Source organism: Rhipicephalus microplus, chromosome X (assembly GCF_043290135.1).
Source record: "Rhipicephalus microplus isolate Deutch F79 chromosome X, USDA_Rmic, whole genome shotgun sequence".
NCBI classification, from domain to species: Eukaryota; Metazoa; Arthropoda; class Arachnida; order Ixodida; family Ixodidae; genus Rhipicephalus; species Rhipicephalus microplus.
The window spans coordinates 431931680-431956751 of NC_134710.1; the positions used below are offsets into that span (position 1 = coordinate 431931680).

The 25072-nt window shown below is 44.9% G+C and overlaps 1 protein-coding gene across 1 annotated transcript in view; it reads left to right on the forward strand.

The window, feature by feature from the left end:
• Window positions 1–23740, forward strand: part of LOC119160910 (uncharacterized) — a 61963-nt gene extending 38223 nt beyond the window's left edge. Inside the window, exon 3 of the mRNA XM_075880457.1 lies at window positions 23498–23740. Coding sequence (XP_075736572.1) covers window positions 23498–23695 — 198 coding nt within the window. The 3' untranslated portion in view covers window positions 23696–23740. The remainder of the gene's footprint in view (window positions 1–23497) is intronic.
• The last annotated feature ends 1332 nt before the right edge of the window (window positions 23741–25072 follow it).

Sequence of the window (25072 nt, forward strand, 5' to 3'; positions counted from 1 at the left end):
CAGCTCAGCTAAGTCTTCACAGCATCACATTGCTGGAAAATGAAACCGCAGTACTGGTAATGCTACAGTCGTTTTCACCTGCACGATGATCGGCGAAATTCTGTTGTTTGCACGACACTTAACATTTCTAATTTTCCACAGTATGACATTGATGCGAATGCAACGTTATTATCTTAGCGCAGGTTGCACGTAGGCGATTATGAACGTGAAAATGACGGGCGATGCGGTAGTCGCCTGCGAATTGTAGGGCGCTTGGGATCTGTCACACCATGACCAAGGTACTGTCTTTCGCTTAGCTGAAGTTTGTCGTTTTAAAGTGCGACATCGTTAAGGAGCTTGTTTCGAAGAAATTATGTCGTTGGCGTCTGTGTGTGAGCAGCAAAGCTGCATTGGTCGTGAGCGAAAATTTGAGGTAGATGCAATGAAGATAGTGTTTGCACTTCGTCCTTCCTTACGGTAAAATGTAGGTCTCTGCCGTGAAAGGAAGGCTTTGTGCTAACGATTGGGGAGGCGACGGTGTGTGTGTTTTTTTGTGCGTGAGAGCGTGCGGATGTGTGTGCTCTTCCATGCATCGGCGCATGCGTGCGTATGCGTGTGTGTGCGCGCGTGCTTATGTGTGGGCGAGTGCGCCCACCTTAAGCTGCTTCGCATCTAAAATTACTCTTTTACATTTTACTTAAAGCTCCTTCAGACGGCAAGTAGCACACACCACTTTTTATTTGTATTTATTTCATTTGATACGTTGTAACTGCGTTTTTCTACGCGTGAAAAAAAAAAGCCCGTCTTTTACGTGTACCTCATAGGCTAAGCGGTGTCTGTGTCTGTATGAAAATAAACGCTGCTTGCACTCAGCCATATTTCCACAGAGTCGTGAGACGCGCGCCAAACCAGACTACTTCGCGTAGGAGCACATTGGCAGGAAGCTCCGCTCCGCTTACTTCATTGCTGAAAGAAGTTGTCTACAAGTAAAGCAGGTAAGCTTGCGCATTGAAGGCGTCAGTACCCCTTTGTATCTCCGCCAACCTCCACGGTGCAGCTGAGCTATCCTTCAGATCGTTTTGTTCGTTTGGAAGCTGTCAATCATTCGGTTGAGTTCGCTCTCCTTGGTACTTTATACACATGTGCTGCAGAGGAAGGCACCAAAATTTTCTTAAAAACTGGCTCACGGATGTCTTCGCTTCGATCACTATCATCACGACAGAGCCGGGGCACGAAGAAAAGGAAAGAATATAGCGCCAGTCACCATCGATTCTTCTATTTGTTTTATTTGAGGTGGTTGGGTGGCAAAGAAAGATGAGGTGCACAGCGAAAGTGGGATTTACTTGTGGGAGAAATACACGGGGGATAAAGGCGGAGCCTAGTGACGTTAACAGGCGAGGATAAGTCCCACCAAATGTCTCTCACTCAAACGGTGAACGGCGGGGGAGATCAGTGTGGCTAGAGCCTCCACCATATAATGGACCGGGAGCAAAGAAGAATTTTTTGACCCCCAGCCATAGATATCGGCAACCTTTCGTCTTGGAGGGAAGGGGGGATTCAAAGCCGCGTTGTGTTTTCACTGGAGAAGGAGGAAAGCGCTGGTGTTTCTTGGTTGAGGAAAGTGCTGGTGCGGTATGAGGGAAGTGCCCGTTTTTCACCCCCCCCCCCCCCTGCCACTTTGCTGCTTATAGAAACTTTTTTGTTTATATGTCTTTTTGTGTGTGTGGAATGAAGATGTGGCGTTGCTCTTGGTTTGACTCGCCACCACAAGCTTTTCTTTCTTGCAAAAACAAACTCGCCATAAGTGACATTCCGGACAGCGTCATTGACAATGGCTTTTCTTTTTTTTTCGACTACAAAATTGCTCACAGCCTCTCTACTCGTCAAGTACTATTATTGAGTTGGTAGATAGGAATTTCAGTATCTTTATAGATCAGTTGGCTTTCTGTAAACGAAGAAATTATAGCATTTCTCTCATGAGAACAACCGAGAACGGAAGGGATCTAGCCTATTAATATTTGACAGTTATCTGTACAAGCGTTTCATTCTAATTTCGAAACACAAGGTAATAGAAGACCACTTCTGTCTTCACTATGCGAACTCAGCCTAAGATTTTTCTGTATCAGTGCAGCCATTAAAGTAAAATGTGAAGTATGTCATGTTTTTGAAAATAAAAGGCAGCTCTCAGATTTTGTGGCTGCCTATATTTTAAGTGTCTAATCTTGAACAACGAGGCCTGTTAGAATAGTTTTGTTATAAAGTAAGACATCTTCACCAGGCTAAACAACCACAGCAGTAGCAGTAGCAGTAACAACAACAAAACTGGACAATGTCACAATTCTTATCAGAATAACCACGTTAAAACAAAACTAAATATCATTTCATAGAGATAGTAGTGCTCCATCATCTGCTTGGCTATTGTCTCTCACACAGCATTCTTTAGGTTAGTTTTCCTATAGTCATCGGAAGAGATGTCCCAAAAGCGATGATATTCTTCCATGAGAGAAAAGGAAAAAGTTGCTTCGTCGTTCATTTTTCCCATCATTGTGCATGCAAGTCCGGAGCGTCATTTGTAACAACGACCGCCACCGGGTTCTGCAGGCACTGCAGGAGAGAGGGCTACAATGTGGCCAGAGACTCACCCGAAATGCCGCTACATGCCCTTGTCAGATAGAAAGGAAATGCGGCGCCGAAGGCGTTTTGTCTCAGAGTCACACATAACTCATCAACCCATCATCATCCATACGACTGTCCCGGCATGTCTTCCTCCCAGGGTCGTGTGAGGGGAAAGTTTTTGGTTCGAGCAGAAGGCCATACCCTGGCAAGGGGGCCGACGCTCGGCGCCAGGCGCCAAACAGACGCGGCCTGCCTCCCAGCGCACAAGCCCGGGAGACCCAACGTAGGGGCTACCCTTCGGTGCAGTAATTCAATCACGACACATCGCTCGCTGCACGGGATCATTTGACCGGTCGGAGAAACGATCCCCGCCTCCCCTGAGGACGATAGTTATAGCGCGAGAACAAAACGACGACCAAAGTGCTCGTGTCTTTCGCGTCGTTCTTGTCTCTGTGTCATCGTTTTGTTCTCGCGCTATAACTATCGTCATGCTATACCAACTAGCCCAAGCTCCCCCGAGGAGCCGCGAGGAGGTCGCGTTGACTCACTAACCGTGACGTTGTCACTTGATGCGCCATCCTGGCCTTTCCTGTGGGGATTTCTCCCTTGTATGAATCCCGCTTAAGCCGCGGTCTATGGTTTCTAAAAAGCGACATCTTCAAGCTCCGCAAACCATACCGTATATAGATAGCTGAGGAAAGTATGGGTAGTAGGCACGGGCCGCCATACGGTGAACGTAGTGGTCACACCCCCTAGTGCAATTACGCCTCCTCCGTTACGCCTTCTTATTACGCCTCCTCAATTACACCCCTGCGCCTGCCGTTCTAGGTGACCATGCTTATAAAGTTTCCTAAAATTAACTAGAGGAGACTCTGGCGCTGCGATCGTTCAGCTACGATGGGAATGATGGGTATTACACAGATTTGCCAAGTCTTTGTACTTGCGGGCGGCAAATCGTATTTGTGGCTTAGTTTGTTGCTGTGTTTCGGTTTTCGAAGGAAAGAATGAACTCTTTCGAACTTCACGACCTGATTTCAACAATTAGGCCTAAAAGAATAAGGTGGTGAAGTGCAACTGCAGAACATTTGTTGATTTTTGTTTCGGGAGAAAACAGCTCCAAGCCACACGAACACACACTGAGCCAGAAGCAGGCCAGAAGTGCGAAGATTAGACAAATCTGTGTACTACCTGTTATTTTCATTCTCGCTGAAGCGCTGTGCGTTGCAGCTCTCATACACACTAGCGCCACAGTTTCCCCTGGTGTATATTGGGAAACTCTATGATTTACCTGGTTAATCGCGTCTCGTGAGTGTGCCAAAGTGTTTGTATCTTACACCGTAGCCTAGACCAAAGTTCGCCATCGCCCTCTGTGATCACGTGACAACTGACACAGCAGCTGCAAAGTAATACCTTCGAGCACAGCGTATTGGGAGGCACAGTGCGCGGGGCTCAGAGGCAGTTATGCAGCTGCTATGCCATTTGTCACGTGATCATTTGGTGGCGGGCTTTGGTCTAGGCTAAGCCTACCGCGAGGCATTACTGAGTGCTTTGGAGTTACAAACTCGACAGCGGAATTTATTGTGAGCTCCATTTGTTTTCTATGTATACGGTATAAAAACGTTATCATCACTGTACCAATAATAAATGGACCAATATTGACGCACAATTTCGCTTCCAAGAGGGAAAATTAGATGAAAAGTATATTCTTGGAGCTTTGGTTGCTGGGAAAACTACAAGCCAAGCACATTCTTTCTCATTTGCGACCGAACTGCGCCCTACACGGCAATCCACTTCGCTCTCTTAAAAGCTAGAAAAACACCCCTCTGCATGTGAAAAGTTTGCAAAAGGGGGGGTGTAAGGTTATTTTGCCTCCCCGAATGGCCTTTTTTCTCTTCGTGGGGTTAAAAGCCTTGCCTTACCTTTAGGATTGAGTGTTACCGGCATAAAGTTTCATACAATAATACATAGGGTCCACGTGGATGGTGGGCTCCTTCAGCAACGCTTGTAGCCCCATGGGAATTACAGGAAGTGGAGGCTTCGGATCTGCTTCGGATTGATCATGTTCTTGAGATTCGTGACGCTTGTTGGTCCGTTGTAAAACAAACTGATATCAGCTGATATTTAATTAAAACTTGCTTCATTCTTTTGTACGTAACTTTATTGCTAAAAGTTTTTGTGACCATGAGGTAGAAGTTAGACCTAGGCCAAATGGAACACCAGGGTATGCATTGCTCTGCCATTATGCTCCGAATTTGGTGTCAAGGTATAATCAAATATTTTTACTACACTTCAAAACGAACTCTTAAAAGTGCGCATTATTCATTTATGGAAATAACCGTACAGCATCAAGTAAGATACACTTAAAGTATCGTCTGATGCGATGTCAGGTGCATCGGTCTAAGTGGTCTGCCACCAACTGCCCCAACACACCTCTCATTTTTGTTGTGAAGTCGAGTCAGAGGAGCGTGACGGAGAGTTCACTTGCCTTCGCCATCGTTTTGGAGTTGATTTAAACGAATTTGGACAAGAAGCTGTTATGAAAAAAAAAAAAAACCTGAGCTCGATGCAATATCCGGCACTGGCGTGGCACGTTACATCTATGCGCAATGGTAAGTGGATGACGCTTCGCTTAAACTTTCACATCCAGGTTGTAACGCGCCAACATCGCAGCAGAACTCAGACCGAGCGGTCTTCAGCCTCTTTGAACAACAAAGGCTTTGCTTCAGTGCTTTGCACTGCACCCCATTACCCACGCTGCGCGGAGAACTAAATTGAAACTGTAAAAAAAGATCCGTAGACAGTTCGCTAGCTAACGCAATTCAATCCGAAGCCTGTACTTTCCATCATTCATATTGGGGCACAACGATCACAGCGCCAGATTCCTCTCTAGGTATTCCATGAAACTATGGTTACGGGTAATCTAAACACATGGGGCACATATGACGGAGTTCAAGCTGAGAACTGGAGGGACTCGCTCGCTGGATTTCATGCCGACTGGTTGTGCCCCAGAGATCTCCGACGACAGCGCAGCTCTGGCCGACTGGGCTCCCCCTACGCCATCTCCTGACGCCAACAAGAGCTCTCGCCGAGTGGTGCCCCGTCCTCGGACTCCTGCGACCATGTCCATCTTTCCTATCTCCTCTTTGCTTCCATCGCTCGCTGTCCCTGCGCCTCGCTCTCTCCTTCCTCTCTCTAACTATTGACCTTTTAATCCTATACTTTTAATCCCTCCTTACCCGCATTCCTTGTGAGCTCCTGTTGAGGTGTCACACTCTGATGCAGACAGTTACGGGGCTCACTTTTCTCTTCTTTTCACTTTAAGAATCACATAAGAAGTAGAGCTCGTTGATTAATAAATCGTTGATTATTTAGCGAGCTTAGATGAAAAGATCACACACATACACACACACACATATATATTCATATTGTCGCGAGCAAAACAAGACTTGCAGCCAGGAGTTCACCTGAACCCGAGCAACGAAATTGTTCTCTTTTTCTTCGCAGCCCAAAACGGGGTATGAGCCACAGCGGTTCGTTCATCAATGGTGGCATTACCCCCTCTCCCAAGAAGCATCGTCTCGATGCTGTACATGAAGGAAAAAAAAAAAGAAAATGAGATGAAAATTACCATCAAGCAAAATGAATGGCGTAAAGCGGAATAACATAGTTGGTTGTGGAGCCAAGAGTTAAATGAGAAATAAGAAAAAAAGGAAAGAATGTAAGGGAGAGACGAATAAAGTCAGTCACTAACTGGCGATTCACAGCGCGAGAGGTATGGTTTGAGCCGTGAAACGTGAACGACTTCAGTTTGCGGGGTGAAACGGGAACTTTTCGAAGTGCCTTCTGGGAGAACCTTGTATGTGATGTCGCTGAGATGTCATACGACCTTGTAAGGGCCGAAGTAGCGGCGAAGAAGCTTTAATGAACGGCCACGTTGTCAGATAGGGGTCCACACCCAGACTTCATCACCGGGCTTGAAAATAACTTCACGGTGACGAAGATTGTAGCGGCACGCGTCTGCGGTTTGGGGATGTTGAATATGGTGACGAGCAAGTTGAGGGGCCTCTTCTGCACACTGCGCAAATTTGGCGGCACCGGTGCGGTATATTCCTAAGTTGTCGGGCAGGAGCATGGCGTCGAGCATCGTCGTGACCTTGCGACCGGGAACTAAGCGAAAAGGTGTGAAATCGGTACTTTCTTGAACGGCAGTGTTATACGCAAAAGTTACGTAGGGAAGTATGGCGTCCCAGTTCTTGTGATTGATGTCCACATACATTGACAGCATGTCTGCAATTGTCTTATTGAGTCGTTCAGTCAGCCCGTTTGCTTGCGAGTGGTAAGCCCTTGTTTTACGATGTTCCATGCCACTTAATCGCAAGACTTCCTGCAGCATCTCTGCGGTGAAAGCTGTCCCACGATCAGTTATGACGACAGCTGGAGCACCGTGACGTAAGACGATGCTGTTCACGAAAAATTTGGCGACATCTGCTGCGGTTGCTTTTGGAAGTGTCTTGGTTTCACAGTAGCTTGTTAAGTAGTCGGTAGCGACCACAATCCACCGTTTTCGAGACGAAGACGTGGAGAATGACCCCAGCAAGTCCATGCCAATCTGTTGAAAGGGCGCCTTTGGTGGGCCTATTGGTTGCAGTAGTCCCGTTGGTCGTAAAGGTGGAATCTTACGTCGCTGACAATCGCGACATATGCGAACGTAGTGCTTCACAGTCTTTGCGAGATGTGGCCAGCAGTAGGAGCGTTGAATTCGTTGCAGCGTGCGCGTAAAGCCGAGGTGTCCGGACGATGGCTCATCATGACACGCACGTAAAATGTCACCACGAAGCGTAGTTGGCACAACAAGCAGATACATAGCTTGTGTAGGATGAAAGTTCTTTTTGTTAAGCACTCCATCGTGGAAACAAAATGAGGATAGCGAGCGTGCAAAGCTTCGAGGAGGGTGGGAATTGCGTCCTTCCAGGTAGTCAATAAGCGGAATGAGCTTCGAGTTGTGACGCTGTTGCTCAGCCAAGCGGGTTGCTGATACGGCAGAAAGAAAAGTGTCGTCGTCTTCAAGGTCAGTGTTGGCATTTTCGACCGGTGCACGTGAGAGACAGTCGGCGTCGGTGTGTTTCCGCCTAGATTGGTGGACGATGGTGACATCGAAATCTTGTAGCCGAAGGCTCCATCGTGCTAGACGACCTGAGGGATCTTTGAGATTTGCGAGCCAACAAAGGGAATGGTGGTCGCTAACTACCCTGAATGGGCGGCGATACAAGTATGGACGGAACTTTGTTATGGCCCACACAACAGCGAGGCATTCCTTTTCGGTTGCAGAATAGTTTTTCTCTGCTGGAGATAACGTTCTGCTCGCATAAGCGATCACGCGCTCTACGCCATTATGCCACTGAACTAATACCGCTCCTAGTCCAACGTTGCTGGTGTCAGTGTGTAATTCCGTGTCAGTGCTTTCGTCAAAATGACCCAGTACAGGCGGAGCCTAGAGGAGGTTTTAGAGGGTGTCGAACGCATGACACTGATCGGGACCCTAAACAAACGAGACACTGTCTTTTGTAAGCTTGTTGAGGGGCTCAGCAATCTTCGAAAAGTTTTTGACAAAGCGCCTGTAATACGCACAAAGCCCCAGAAATCGCACAGAGCCCCAGGTCGTGCTTATTTGTGGGCACGGGAAAGACGGCAACAGCGCGGGTTTTCTCTAGATCTGGCAGGATGCAGACATGGCTCACAACATGACCAAGGAACTTCAGTTCTTCATATCCAAAATGACATTTCTCGGGTTTGAGAGAAAGCCCCGCTGTTCTGATTGCCTGAAGTACTGCATGAAGGCGTTGGACGTGTTGTTCAAACGTGTCTGCAAAGGCCACAACGTCATCAAGGTAAACAAAGCATGATTGCCATTGGAGCCCTGTGAGAACCAAATCCATCATTCTTTGGAAAGTAGCTGGCGCTGAGCATAGACCGAAAGGCAACACTTTAAACTCGTACAGGCCGTCGGGAGTAATAAACGCCGTCTTTTCGCGGTCGCGCTCATCCACTGCGATTTGCCAGTAGCCGCTACGCAAATCCATGGAAGAAAAATATTTAGCGTTGCGTATACGGTCCAACGAGTCATCTATCCGGGGTAGAGGATAAACGTCCTTTTTTGTTACCTTGTTCAGTTTACGGTAATCAATGCAAAAACGCAACGTACCGTCCTTCTTCTTTACTAGCACAACTGGGGAAGCCCAGGGACTGGTTGAGGCTGGATGACGTCGTCCTGAAGCATCTGCTGGACTTGGTCACGTATAGCATCTTGCTCTTTTAGCGACACCCTATAGGCATGTTGACGGATGGGTCTCTCGGTGGGTTCCGTGATGATACGGTGCTGAGCAAGTGGTGTCTGTTTAACCTTTGATGTAGTGGCAAAGCAGTCTTAAAATGAGCCGAGTAAACGCAAAAGGCTTTCTCGTTGAGCTGAAGGTAGTCTCTCGTTTACGTCGAGAGTGGTCGCGAAGACCTCGTCAGGGTGGCCATTCGATGAAAATAAAGCTAACGTCGATGAACCATCGGCATCGGCAAGTTCTTCACAATATGCAATGGCAGTGTGTCTAGTTAGGTGGCGATATTCGTCGCTAAAGTTCGTGACCAGCAGGTGAACATGCCTATTGCTAGGCTGAATGATTCCTCGGGCAACACAGATTTGTCGTGAAATAAGGAGAGACAAATTGGCCTCTGCAATTACCGTGTCAGACACGTCCTGTCCCAATTCTAGTTCGACAAAGAGGCTGTTACGAGGTGGGAGAGTCAGAGAATCGTCGGTAACACGGAGCGCTCCTTCCTGGAACTGTGTACTGTCAGTTGCAGCGCAAAAAGGATTCTCCAACTACACAAGTAATTCAGAGAGGTCGATGACTGCACCGTATTCATGAAGAAAGTCCATTCCTAGAATGACTGGCCGAGAGAACATGCGCAATACGAGGAAAGAGCCCGCAAATGACGACTTACGTATACGAATGCGTGCCGTGCACATACTGGTAAGCATCACCAGATGGCCACCTGCCGTGCGCAACTGGGGTTCTTGCCATGGTGTGGTAACCTTCCTCAGTTCAGATGCCAGTGTGGTGCTCATTACGGAATAGTCGGCACCGGTGTCGATGAGGGCGTTGACAGCATGATTGTCGACGAAGACGGCGATTTCGGCAGAAACGATCTTTCTGCTGTCAAAGAACACTGCAAAACCGAAATGGTCTTCGTCTGGTCAATGCGTCGAATGAGGGTCTTTTACAGTTCGCCAGCCGCGACTTCACCCTCAGAAGTGGCCGTTCCTAGTTTCCTCTGCGGGGACTTGGTGACCGGCTCCTGAAAGGAGCGGAAGACGATGACGGCAAACTCGGTGACGTAGACCGGCAAGGCGACGGTGATCTCGACTGGTGGTGCTGAACAGTCGAAGGTGTTCGCTGGCCCGTGAGATAGGCTTCGATTTCGCGGGGGCGCTCACCGAAGCGCGGGCATCGAGCATCAGGATGGAAGCCACGGAGACTTAGTTGCCGGTATTGACAGTTCCTGTATTTGTGACCCGCTTCGCCGCAGTGATAGCAGAGCGGACGGTTATCCGAGGTGCGCCACGTGCTTGCCTTGCTACCACTTTGTCTTGAGGTAGACAGCAGATAGGTGGGTGTGCTCGGAAACCTTGAGCCGAGAGGCGGGCTCGAAGCAGTGGCGTGGAATGACTGCATAGCCTGGTACCTTGGCCGCACAGCAGGATTTGTAGCTGGTGGCGCAGGGTATCGCAATGCCGCTGCGTGTGTCAGGACTGGGGCCTTGGGAATCGGTGGTGTGATTGGGGTCAGGGGTGTAACGGCCTGCCGGACTTCTTGTCTGATTACATCTGCGAGGGCTGACACAGGTTGATGGGATCACACTGCCTGAAGCTGTCGCAGTTCGTCCCGAATAATACTTCGAATGAAGTCTGCGAAGGCCTGTCTCTTGCTGTCAGAGCCGATAGAGCATGTGGTGGCCGGGATCTGGTGTTCGTATTGTGATGACCGCTGCTGCAGCGTACGTTCCATAATGGTCGCCTCACTGATAAACTGGGCGACTGTCGTCGGTGGATTGCGCACGAGCCCAGCGAAAAGCTTTTCTTTTACTCCGCGCATCAAATGCCGCACCTTTTTTTCCTCGGGCATGGCAGGGTCCGCGCGCTTGAAGAGCCGAAGCATGTCCTCGACAAACATGGATACTCGTTCGTTCGGCCGCTGGTTTCTGCAGTATATGGCTTGATCAGCCGTCTCCTTCCTCTCGGTGTTCCGATAGGCGTCACGGAGCTGACGGCTGAACTCTTGCCAGGTTGCAAAGGAGCCCTCGTGGTTCTCGTACCACGTTTTCGCAGAATCCTCCAAGTAGAAGTAAACTCGACGCAGCTTGCGAACATCGTCCCATTCGTTGATACTGGCAACCCGATCAAAGTGGTTGAGCCAGTCATCAACATCCTCGAAGATGTCTCCATGGAACGGCTTTGGTGTCTGTGGCGCATGAAAAACATGGGCGAGAAGAGAACCATGGGCATCGCTGGTTTGGATCGCCTGGCTTGTCATCGGAGTTGTCATCTTTCTGGGTGTCGATGTCAAGGGATCAAATTCAGGGGGGAACCCACGCAGGTTGCGGCTGCTTCTTGCTCTGGGGATGTAGCTGTCTCCGCGATGGCCGACACAGCCAAAGTACACATACCCAGCACCTCCACCAGTAATGTGGCGAGCAAAACAAGACCTGCAGCCAGGAGTTCACCTGAACCCGAGCAACGAAAATGTTCTCTTTCTCTTCGCAGCCCAAAACGGGGTATGAGCCACAGCGGCTCGTTCATCAATGGTGGCATTATATTATATATATATATAGACATATATATATATATATATATATATATATATATATATATATATATATATATATATATATATGAAAAAAAAAAAAAGGAGACACATGTCGAAAAACGGAAAGGTTTCTTTACGTTTCGGCCGTGGGACCGGCCTTCGTTTCGGCTCTGCAAGGCACATCTGGTGTGCCTTGCATGACGAAGGCCGGTCCCACGGCCGAAACGTAAAGAAACCTTTCCGTTTTTCGACGTGTCTCCTTTTTTTTTTTTTTCATACTATTTACCGGCGTCCAAGAATTTATTCCCTGCAATTATATATATATATATATATATATATATATATATATATATATATATATATATATATATATATATATATATATATATATAAGGGAAAGAAGTGTATACCTAAGGGCTCGTTTTTCCGTGTTTTAACACAATATTGATGAGATCTAACAGACAGTAATGCCAAGTAATGTACAGGGGAAGTTATTAGAACCAATGGAATGTAAATAGGAAGAAATAAAAGTGGATAAAAAAATAACCAGCCGTGAGCAGGAATCGAACCTACGACCTTCGAGTAACGCGTTCGATGCTCTTATTTACATTTTATTTACTCTTATTTGCTTCTAATTTACATTTCATTGGTTCTAATAACTTCCCCTGTACATTACTTGGCATTACTGTCTGTTGGATGTCATTATATATATATATATATATATATATATATATATATATATATATATCACGGTTCTGTATCCTTAATCCGACGTTTCGGCCGTGGGGCCGGCTTTCGTCTGGGAATATAAAGCATGGAAAATCGCCCACTTATATATGCCAATGATCGAGGGCCCCCAAACACTTGTCCTAGTATAATGAACAAGTATAACGAAACTTATTCTTGAATTAAACCATTTCGAGTTTAACAACATTCACTACATACAAGCTAACGGTACCTCAGTGGGTGCGAAAGTAGGCCCTAACTGCGCCAATGCTTTCATGGGCATTCAGAATGCTAATTTTTAAGTAAAACCACGCTTTAACATCTTCATTAATGATATTTTTCCCTTCTGAATGCATGACGAAGCAAGTCTGCTTGGTTTCATTCAAGAGTTTAATAATTTCCATTCACCAATTAAGTTCTCGCACAATTTTTCGAGCACTCCCGTATATTTTCTCGATGTAACAGTCACTATTTCCGAAGAACACCTTGCCACAAAACTGTTCTGCATGCCCACTGACTGAAATCAACTTCTGCATTTTCAGAGCGGCCACCCCCGTGGCATTGTGAAATAGGAATTGCTTATAGCCAGGCTCACCGTTTTAAACGATTGTGTTCTGATTGTACATATCTCATTGAAAATCGTAACAGGCTCAAAAGTTCTGTAGTTGAAAGAAAATGCCCAGAAAAAATAATTGACGATGCCATAGCTCGAGCCGACCATGCAGCTTAATCGTGCCGATATTCTGAAAGAAAGTGAAAGGAACGGTAGCTCCGTGCTAACTAATCTTGTTCTAACATTTTCATCATCAGCTCCTAAGGTCTCTGCTATATTAAGACTGTACCACAACATCCTATCAGCAAGGGATAATCTTAGAAAGAATTCTAGAAATTTTTCTAGACTTACATCTCTGCAAGGCACATCTGGTGTCACAAACTTGCAAGTGTCCCCCTTTTCCCCACGACATTTCTCGATCCCCCCCCCCCCCTCTCTAATAAAAAGCATTAATGTAGGTCTCCGTAGGCCTCCGTGATTGCCTACTGGTGCGTGGCGGGCCATTCCGGTGGCTAGGACCAACAGTGGCAATTTCGACTTGCTTTATTGGAGGTGCTGAAGGATCAAGAAAAGGCCGATATTTGTAAATTTCTTGAGAGTTCAGTGATAGTTTCTTTGTGAATACCGTGGATTATTCAACCTCACTTTGAGTGTAATCCTCCAATGAAAAAAAAAAATGGTTTCATCCTGTGTCACTGCAGAGTCAGAAGCTATCACATGTGCAGGCATCATTAAGCTTCTATATAACATTGCTAAGATTCAGTACATTTGTACAAATAATTCTCGTTAATTGAACATTTTGAGTATAATCCTTGCTTGGGTTAGTATGTGTGAAACATAAATTTGAGTTTTAAAAATTCTCCTTGTGGGTTTCTGCAGCAAAGACACATTGATTAAAACTGATGACTTCGGAGCTACGGCAGAGGTAACATCCGTTATGTTTTTTTGGTTACGGTAATGGTAATGCGTTACCTTTTTTATGTATTTATATAACGTGGAGCCATGAAACGTTCCCCTTTTTCTTATTAGAGTAACGAGTGAGGTATTTAGTTACTTTTTACTGTAACGGATACATCACTAAATGGACTTACAGGAGTGAGGTCGGCCCACACCGTCAGTTGTTGTTGCGGTCTATAGGCTGGCTGTAAACATTACATAGATATATTCCTTTCACCCAGCACATGATAGGGAAGGGTTGCTTGACCATTGAGGATCTCGACCTTTGAGAAATACACAACAGCTTCTTAATGATATGCATATCATCCCACCGAAGCGTGCACTTCGTTTCGTTAAAGTTTACAGTCAACGTGAGTGCTGTCGTCACGCCGTATGTTTTAGGTAGAAATTTAGCCTACTCAAAATGCCCAAATACGTCGATCCACCTTGCAACCCGTGGCCACCCGCTGACGGTTCTGTATGAAAATGGCATCCACAGTGAAACATGTTGCATCTGCTGAAATTTTATCGCAACATTATTATACTGCCACACTCACTTGTATTTTTATGTCACAGTCTTGCGCGAAGGCACTGCCGTAGTGGTTCAGTAGGTAAGGTACTCGGCTGCGGACCCGCAGGTCGCGGGATCAAGTCCCACCTGCGGCTGCTTTATTTTCGATAGAGGCAAAATGCTGTAGGTCCATGTGCTACGATTTGGGTGCATGTTAAAGAACCCCAGGTTGTCAAAATTTCTGGGGTCCTTCACTATACGGCATCTCTCATAATCGTGTGGTGGTTTTGAAACGTTAAACACCACATATTAATCAATTGCCTTGCGCAAAGGACGCTTGGCTGTCTGCGAAAACTCTAGATTATTTTAGAATCTTCTGATAAGCTTGAGACACCTACGATATGGATGCTACGTGTATAAATGGCGACGTACCTTCGTGCAGGTCATATTACCAACGACCAATGCTCTGATTACCGCTATCTGTGTAAAGCACGAATTTCTAGTACTTTGCACTTTCCTATGCACATATTCACTCAATAAAAAGTGTCGTCTTGAGCAACCCATGTACCATCTTCTTTGACGTCGCAACCACGTGGCAATACCGTAAGTGAAATGAGAACGCTGAAATGATCGATACAAAACAGTGAGATGGGGCATAAGTGCACGCCCAAGTTTGATTTGAGATGTGTATACCACAAGCTATTTTCTTCTATAGAACCAATATGATGCGGATTTGTTAAATTACTGTGAAGTGGAATGTCAAGAAAAGAAGAACACGAGGCTTGGAAAGAGACAGTGGAGACGAAAAGTGATAGGTATTGACGTAAACTTTGATCGGCCAATCCACGCCAAACGTCCAAGGCGTTTTGGCGACTATCTCAGGTGTATTCGAAAAATGTCGGGCTGATTTACTCTATTGAAAGCAGTCTATTGCGAAAATGTTTTGCAGAGAAAAATGTTTTTGGTCACCTATATGTGACCGAAATTCCAGCAATAGGCTGGGCCCTATAGAGTCCTAAGATAAAAGAACATTTACTGAGTGAGTCTATGTGGGCTCCATTTATTTTGCCGACCTACGGTTCCGAATATTTGAAACCTCCCAAGATGGCGTGCCTTGTTGTCGTATTGACGTTCCGGCTTGTAAAGCCGAAAATTTTATTTTTCAAATTATAAGACTGTTCATATCTCCCCCCTCCCGGAACTCGTTCTAGGGTTGGTCCTTTGATTAAAAACAGTCTTATATCTTAAAAAAATGCGTGGATATCAACTATTCATAACTCTAATTAAAGATGTGGAAATGAAATGGCCATCACTAAATGACTGATGAGGTGAAATATTAACATTAAAAAGCATAGTAAACGTGACTAAAAAGCTAATTCTACAAAAACAATGTAACCTGAACTAATGATGTCACCACACATCTAAAACCTCATGCAATGTATATTGCATACCTGCAAGGTGCAGTTATTCGAGCGCTTTTTGCAGTGAAATTTAGTCACGGAGTTAATCCCGTTCACGGTGATGCTATTTTTAAATTTAACGGTTGAATATCTAACGAAGCATTAGGAAATTGTTTGCGTGAGACCCGTATTTTTTTGCGACGTAATTGAGGATTGTATACATTGTGCTGGCACAAAGTTTAATGCAGGTGATGTGTTTATAGAGTACACCGTTCGGTGACTGTGGTAAAATAGAAACAGCAATTTAAGTTAATTCATGTTACAAAACTCACGTGACCTGCTCCCAGTGAACAGAAGAATGCATAACCAAGGGCGTTACTAACGAACGGAAGAATTAAATAATTCTCGGTCTTTAATGTTGTTTCTGTAGTCCAATCTACAAACGTTCGTATTAAACGAGCATGACGGTACGAAGGCATGGAATTGGGTTCTGCAGCATGTTGTGACGCATGTGGCACTGCAGGTCACATTTATTACTTGACATTGGAATCCACACTGAGCTTGATCTATCATTATGTACCTAATCAACGGAGAATGAGTGCTAAGCTCCGGTTTCATTATTAAAGTGGCTTCAAAGACGAGAAAGCAGCACGATTCGTGAGCAATCGAGCACCCGTTCTGTTTTTCTATTGTGTTGAACTGCTTGTGCCCTCAGATGTCACTTCAGTTTCTTTTTGAATAAATGTGGCGACCTGGAAAGTTGTGAGCGCCAAACAAGGCGCTAACAAGAACGAGAGAGACAGGACGGATGCTTGTGAACGCCGTGTGGAACCATTACTTTGCGCTCAAAATTTCCCGATAGCAATGCGCCATCTGGCTGGATTTCAAGTTTTGTTAAAATGTGGCGATGGCACAGACCATGGGCTTTTGTCATGTCATTTACTACCATTTAAACAGCGGCGGTGTAATTTAGAGTACCTTGAAAATTGTCGCGGTCATATTTTAAGAAGGAAGGAGGCAGAAACGCACCGTTCATGCCATACGGGATCCTCCATCACACGCGGAAATAAATTTATTCAAGCTGTAACATGGTTGAAGAATTCTGTTACTTCTCGGCAATCAGAGATGCTTTTAATTCTCGAGTCTCTTTATGAGATATTGCTGCCATTTTTTAACAGGCCTGCAGTTTTGTTGTACCGACATAGCAACGCCCAAGTTTTTGAAGATTTTTTTTTTTCATTCCAATTCAAAAACGATTCCATTCATAGTCATTTTTGAAGCACGTAAGAACTTCCTGTCGTTCGTCACCCGTCGTTGCGTTCGTCCAGTACACACTGCAAAAGGCTTGATGGCAAAGTCGTTTTCCATGTTCAAGTTCCTCGTACCCATCCTTTCGCGCTCTTTGTCAGCTTCAAGGAATGCAGAAAGACTACAAAACAACGCAACGAGCTCTACACCATGCTGTCGGGACTGGTATGCATGGCGCAAACATGTTGCGAGTGGTCTCGCAGTGTTCTGCCATTGCACTCCGTTTGCTGTTTCCAGAGCTCAAGTTGGGTCGACATGCGGCGTCGTTGCGGTGCCATTAGTGTCATGTTTCCCGTGTCTTTTCTTATACACAGTGTTCTGCGAATAAATGCCTCTGTGTAGCCGCTGGTGCCAAGGTCACGGATTACGTTTTTCCTTCTTTCTTTCCGCAGCTGCTGTGACAATTGGTGGTTAGATTATTGGTTATTTCTTTATTTATTTGTTTTCTCGTTTAGCTAGTTTTCTGTATTTTTGCCGAAGAAATGTGATTCAGAACATTTTTTTTCTCGTGGGAATGACCATAGGTATGTGCGTATGTGGTTGCAGCTCCACATTTCCAAGTCGTACGACTCGGACTGCCCTGCCGACGTCCACTATTCTCTTTCTGCTCTAGCAGCCATGGCCGTCATGTTCTTCCAAACCTTCTCCTCCTACCTACTTCTAAACTCTTTTCTCCACTCTCCCCTTTCCCTTCAAGCGACTGAGCCGTGGTCTCGCAAGGAAATATAGTGTCTTTTTTTGCCTTTTCTTCAACCACACATTCATCCATTCAGGGGAAGCTTGCATGCAGTAACTGGTTTGGAAAGTAGGTAAGGTTCGTGGAAAGTCACCTCACCCTGAGCTGCTGAGCACAAAACAAAGCTCAGCCGAAAGTCATGAAAAGGCAAGGAGATTACACAGCAAGATGAAAAGAGAAGATACTTTGCCTAATGGATTATTGCAAAAGCCAGTGGGGCAACCCTTTTCTTTAAGACCATCCCCACTTCTAGTCGTACATTGAAGTACGAGAAAGACCATTCCCACTTCTAGTCGTACATTGAAGTAACGAAAAAACTCCAACCAAAACATATTTTAAAGAAGCAACGTTTCTAAGCCAATCCCTCACCCCTGAGGAAGAAGCCGGACCAGCTTTGAAACATTGTTTTTTTTTTCCTTAAATATATATTGGTTCGAGTTCTCATTCCTTCAGTTTCTATCCAAAACAGGCAGACTTATATCGAATGTTCATCTCTGATTCCAGTTGTACATTATATCCTCGCTGCTCCGACAAACCCCCTCACACCGAGACATTTAGAGAAGGAGTGACAGGTGCGCAACCGTAAGCAGCCTCTCTTCTTTCTTGGACGCTTATAGCTCTCGTGTGCGTGTGCGTGCGGGGGGGGGGGGTAGAGAGAGGAGTACTGACGAAAAAAATGTTGCCTCTTGGTTTTTTTTTTGTGCACCAGGTAGCTAACGACCTAGTCATTATTTTATTTTTGAGGAAGCAGCATACAATACAACACAATCGTGCCCACCTAAAAAGACGCAAACACAGGTGCTGTATTGCAACTGATGAGGTATTGTCGAAAGACAGCTTATGTAGGATAACACGTACATGTGCACTAACACCAGAGCATACAATGAAGACAAGTTTTTCTTGCAGTGTTTTGCAGGAAGACTTGATGAATGATGAACCATGAATGCACCTTACCTGATTCGAAACTTGGGACAGGTAACAGATTTTTCAAAGAACGCGACCCTGTCAAGTCATGGTTCTCAGATTTTATGCTGCAAAAATTTTATATTACACCATTCCGCACAATGACCAAATTACAAGCGTAGGCGAATGTATTGACCAGCATAGTATCACCAAATTTCAAAATAGCACAGGTAATTTCAGCAGCCAATTCATGTGGTACTCATTGTATATAGTTCTATCAGCGTGCATGTGCCTGTCACAGAAATTGCATGTTATGTTACGTTTCTCTTTAATCTTAATATATAGAGGCACAGGAAATAATTTGTTTTTGTATGTTGAAAGCTATATATATATATATATATATATATATATATATATATATATATATATATATATATATATATATATATATATATATATATATATATATATATATAGTTCAGTAGATCCTCCGTGAGCGGTCACATGTGGTTTATTTCGACGTTTCGGCCTAGAGTCTGGCCTTCATCAGGATTGTGGGGCAAAAAAGAGCTTTTTTAGGAAGTTCTAAGCCTTTGACTACTCGGAGTCCCGTCAACATTTCGTCGTAGAAAGAGGGGTGCCGCGTATTGTGGCAGAGGCTGGTAAGCGAGCATTTTAGGAAGTTCTAAGCCTTTAACTACTCGGCGCCCCGTCAACATTTCGTCGAAAAAGAGGGGTGCCCCGTATTGCGGCAGAGGCTGGTAAGCGAGCGCAATGCGAAGTCCTTGCCCGCTTCTGAATTACGCGTGTAGTGGAGGCCTCCCGGCTGTGCACAGGGTTGCTGTTGGGCATGTCATGCATGGCACAGTTGATCGGGTAGTAAAATAAAACAGAAAACAGACGACAGCGGCACTTAGGAAGAGTAGTTACACTTGAAATTGTTTTGGGTTGTCCAGTGCCCTTCACAGCTGCAGTGCCGTGAAGTCAGTTACTATTTTCATTATTGCCGTTATTGTTTTCTAATGCTTTAATTGCTTCAAGTGTACCAGAATTCTCAATTATTCCTCTATCGAGGGTGTTAAATCGGTGGATAAGGTATGACTCTCGTTGTTCACGTCCTCGATTTGATTTAAATCCCGTCTCTAAGAGTGTTACTAATAGTTTGTCGAATGCATGGTCGGGAAGATTGAGATGTTTTGATAGAGGTAGACTTGGGGCTGATTTCGCATGGGCTCTGTGATTATTGAAGCGAATCCTAAATGGTGTTTCTGTTTGTCCGATGTACTGCATACCACACACGTTGCATTTGAGTAGGTATACCACATTAGAGGAATCGCATGTTAGGTTTCCTCGTATGTTAATCGAAAACTTGGATTGTGTGCTGGTTGCTTTGTGTGTTTCTCGCATCGCCTTACATACAAGACATTGTGGCTTTAAACAAGGTCGGCATGAATTATTGGGGGGTGGTGTGTTAATTTGAGAGTGGACAAGGGTGTCTTTGAGGTTACGTGGTCGTCGGTAAGCGACGCCTGGAGCGGAAAGGAATGCGCGTTTCAGACGTTCACTTTGTTCCAGAATGTTGTAATGTCGTTTAAGGATTTTGTTTACATAGGGGAAGTTTGTGCTGTAAGTCAAGCAGAGGTTTGTTCGTTGTGGGTCTTCTTGTGGTGGTCACTTCATAAGTAAGTCTTCACGCTTTAGTTTTCTCGCTTTTTGAACAGCGTCGTTATAATTACATGTGGGGAGTATTTTTGTTTCTCGAGCATAAGTTTTAGCCTCTGTGAGCTCGTGTCAAAGTCAGCGTCTCTAGAGCAGATTCGCTTAAACCGGTGAGCCTGGCTGTATGGAATACTGTTTTTACAGTGGCGTGGGTGATCGCTTTGGTAATGGAGGTATTGTTGTCGATTCATTGGTTTGCAATATAGGGTTGTAGAGAGCTTCTCTTCTTCTATCGTTATGGTAACATCAAGAAAATTTACGGTTACTTGCGAGTATGTGTGTGTGAAGTGTATGTTCGGGTGTACAGCATTGTAAGTGTCTATAAAGCTGAGAAGTTCGTCCTCGCTGTGGGTCCAAATAAGAAAGATGTCGTCTATGTATCTTCTGTATAACATTGGTTTCAAGGAACTTTGTGCAAGAAATTCAGACTCTAGCTTTCCCATAAATATGTTGGCATAATTAGGTGCCCTTTTGGGTGCCCATAGCGGTCCCGCTGATTTGTCGAAAATGCTCTTGGTTAAACTCGAATGAATTTAATTCGAGGACCGTCCTCATCAAAGTTGCAATGGCAGAGAAATCTGGGGTGTTAGATTGTCTATGGTTTGTGTACATGTTTTGTAATGCAGCTATGCCGTCATCATGAGGAATATTTGTATATAATGAAGAGACATCAAGAGTAACCAAGTACGAGTTTTTCGGCACACACAGACCTGCAATGTCTCGAAGAAAATGTGTGGTGTCTTTTATGTACGACATGAGGGTGCATGGAATGTGGCTTATTAGTTTGTCCACGTACGCTGATATGAGTTCAGTTATTGTACCGATGCCTGATATGATTGGTCGACCTGGGTTACCGGGTTTATGAATTTTTGGGAGAATGTAGAAGAGACCTGGACTAGGGTATGCTGCTCGCATCAGTTTGTGGTCAGTGTTGGTTATCTTTTCTGCATCCAACAGTTTCTTTAGTTCTGTTGATATGATACGTTTGTATTCGTCTGTCGGATCACCTGGGAGGCGTTCGTAAAATCTTGAGTCGTCTAGTTGGCGGTATGCTTCTTGTAAGTAGTCAGCTGTATTATGGACTACAATTGCCCCTCCTTTGTCAGTGGGTTTTATTGTTATGTCTGTACTAGATGCCAAATTTTTCATACTTATTTTTTCAGATTTTGTCAAGTTTTCTCGGTTTCCTTTTTGTCTGTAGTAGTCGTGTACTATATCTTTCTGTACTGCGGTGATATAAAGGTGCAAGCACTTGTCTCGATTACTGTTCGGTGTTCAATCATTTGATTTACGACGGTGAATTGTTTCGTGGTTAGAAGGCCTGTTCAAGAAATATTCGCGCAACCTTAAGCTTCGAGCGAAGTTGTCGAGGTCTCGTTGCAAGTGGAATTCGTCGAAAAATTTTGTGGTCGGGCAGAAGCTTAGTCCCTTAGATAGCAGTTTTTCTTCGTCAGGTGACAAGCTCGTGTCCGATAAGTTTACAACCACAGTGTCACAGGGTGTGTTCCTAGATGGGTGCTTGTTTGTACCATTAGTGGTTTCCTGGGTGGTGGTGTTGTAGTGATAAGGAACTATATCAGGGAACGCGGGTTTGGGCACATGGTCTCTTTTGAGTTTATGAATTTCCCTGGTCATATGGCTTGGTATTTATTCTGTTCAAATTCTGTTAATCGGGTGATTTGACCATAATCATAGCTAATTACGACACAAAAAACAGCAAAAATTTCTTCCAAGATGGCAGTGTCTATGCTTTACTGTAACTGTTACATTTATTTTTTGTCAATTTGTCCAATATGTCATTTCATGCAGCGGCCGCCGAACTTGTGCCGCTGTTCATAGTGCTACTCTCGGTCTCTGAAGCTGGATGAAGATAACTAAGAAGCCTGATTTTTACTGGCTACATAAAATGTGAAACGAAGCTATGAATCAAGATGAAAAAGAAGACAAATCTGTGAAAAGTCAGTACTGACGCATAAATGGCGCGCCGATTGCGCCGATGAAAAACGGCGGCGGCGGCGGCGCGCCGACCAGTCGGCGCACACCTCTACACTTAGCTGCAGACAGTTGTGGGGTTCACTTTTCTTTTTCAATTTTAAGAACCACTCCCCCCCTCCCCCAAAATACAGAAACTTCATTCAGAATACGCTTGGATAACCACAAATCCCACGTTAATATGTTCCCTCATCTACCGCTATCAGGACATGGTCGAATGCCAGGCCACTCGGTCGACCAAATGAAATCAACCATTCTTGAATGTGCTTTCCGCTCAAATCACGGTAGCAAACTCCGGGAACCATACCTGATGTTCAAGTTTAATACTTTAGCAAATGGTATGAATGAGGATCAGTTGGCGTGTCTTCCATCCACGTAAGTTATCTTGCTCAAGAGTAACAAGTGTGCGCTAGCTTCCTTTTTTATATATATATATATATATATATATATATATATATATATATATATATATTTCTTGTCATTTTGAACGCGTAGTTTTACGAACCAACTATCAGTACTAGTCTGTGTAAGAGAACACTTATGTCATTTGTAATGTCGCGATGTACATGTGTATCCCTAAAAAGCACATCACTTGTCAATGCAGACACAGGGTGATATCACAGGGTCCTGTATATATATGTTTTATCAGTGAAAGCCGTTTTTGTGCTGATACAGAATGGCCTTGTTCATTATACTAAACCAAGTGTTTGGGGGCCGTCGATCAGTGGCATATACAAGTGTGCGATTTTTATGCTCTGTATTCCCAGATGAAGGCCGGTTCGTTGTGTGTGAAATAAGTTCATTGCTAAAGTATCAGAGCCTACGTGGAAGAGACATACACACACACTCATATACACACAAACACAAATATATATATATATATATATATATATATATATATATATATATATATATATACCTGTCGCTATATATACTAGATGGTCGGTACATTGCTGTGTACTGCGAGTGCTCTGTGTATTTGGTGTCTTACAGTGCTGCGTTGTGTGGTGCGCATGGTTGGGCACGCATGTGCGCCTCGTATGCTGATGAAAGACGAATTTTTTCTGACTATATATATTTTCCTTTCTTCTTTCAGCGATAGCGCCTGTTTAGGCAATCGGCAGAACTTGCTGACATGGTTGTTTCAAATTGGAAAAATGAGTTTTTTTTCTTATGTTGTAAGAGTGTTGTTATAGACATTGTGAAATCCTTTCAAGGTGTAAATTTTTTTATTGTGTGTGTGGGGTGTGCATGACGCAGATTCTGTACCTGAAAACAGACGACGCGGACGCTGTCGTGTCGACATGGAAGCAGGATCCCCTCGTCGGCGAGTACCAACTGGAACCCGAAGTGATGGTGGACACCGTCGACTACCTGAACACCCACTGCAACACCATGGGCACCACCTTCGAGCGCTTCCGGGTTATTTTCCTTCCCGGAGTAGTGGCACAGCGCTAGCCTGCGCTGTTTGGTGTCAATAAAAACTCTGCAGTTTGTTCGGCATTGTGCTCGTTGCGGATGAGAAATTGACGGAAATCTACGGGTAGTACATGTCGGCTGAGCGCAAAATGCCTAAAGTATTGGATTGGGCCAAGCGTGCGTACTCAAAACGTTTTAACAGCGGTGCCGCATTAGCTGTTAAAACCATGCACGTACACAATATACGCGCACCCGTGCAATCGTCTGGCTTTATAGTAACTGTACGATTTGCTCAACTCGGTCAGTGCACGCTTTCGGTAAAAAAATCACCCATCGGTCACGCATTTGATGGAGAATTAAAGGACCGCTTCTTTGATGCCATGAAGTTCTGCTGTCGTTGACGATGTCATCCACTGTGGCTACAAATAAGGTATTTTGTTTGCCTTAGGCATTTAGAAGAAGCTTCCCGAGTGGTTGAGGCATCACTGTAATTGCACTCAAAGAAAAAAATGGCCCGAATTTACAGGTAACACTCTAAATGTCATCGAAAAACTGTGGTCATGCGTCTGGAGAGAGTGAACAAAACTTTATTCAGTGTTCTGCGCAAGAAAATTGGTGAATGATATTCTGAAGACGCTGCCTAGAGCGCGTAGTGGAGGCGAACAAGCGCATCTAGGCACGTTAGATATGAGCGCCATCTGGCAGTTATCTTCGAAAACAAAGGCGTGCGCGGCGGCGAAAGATGCGCGCCAGTCACGGAGGTGATAAGGTGTAACATTCAAACCGACGGGCAAGTGCCACCACCGTACCGTCGTTGCAAAGCGTTGGGAACATCTTCTTGAGCATCGCGTTGCACTGTCAGCGCAGCACTATTAACGCTACAGTCTTTAGAGTTACTTGTAGTGCCTCTTCTGGTATAAAGGCAGACATACAAAACATTGACGTGTTCTTATGGCGCCTTAGATATGCACAATATTTGCTTTTTTAATTGACAATCGCACAACTATGAACGCTAAACCTTGAGCAATATTGGTGGGCGCTGCGGACGAGGTTGGCCGTTTGGTTCCGTTTAGGGTATCGTTAGGGCGGAAAAGCAGACAAATGTACAGACATACAGACAGACCAAACTTCTTCCGTTGAAGGTCCCCAAGAAATACTATCGTCTTTAAACGTCGAGGGAAGAGGCCGTCGCTTTGTCCCACAACAGTAATCGTCGTCTATCTTGCGTTCATTTCCTTGTACTACCGCAGCGCCCCGCACTTTCAGGTCATGACCCACCCGTGTTGGCGGTAACAAGTGACGCCGTTACTGTTAACACTGTTACTTTTTTCGGTAACTTAGTAGCCTACTCGTTACAATTTCAGAACTGTAACTAGTAACGCACTTGCGTTACAATTTTCCGGTAACGTGTGGTGT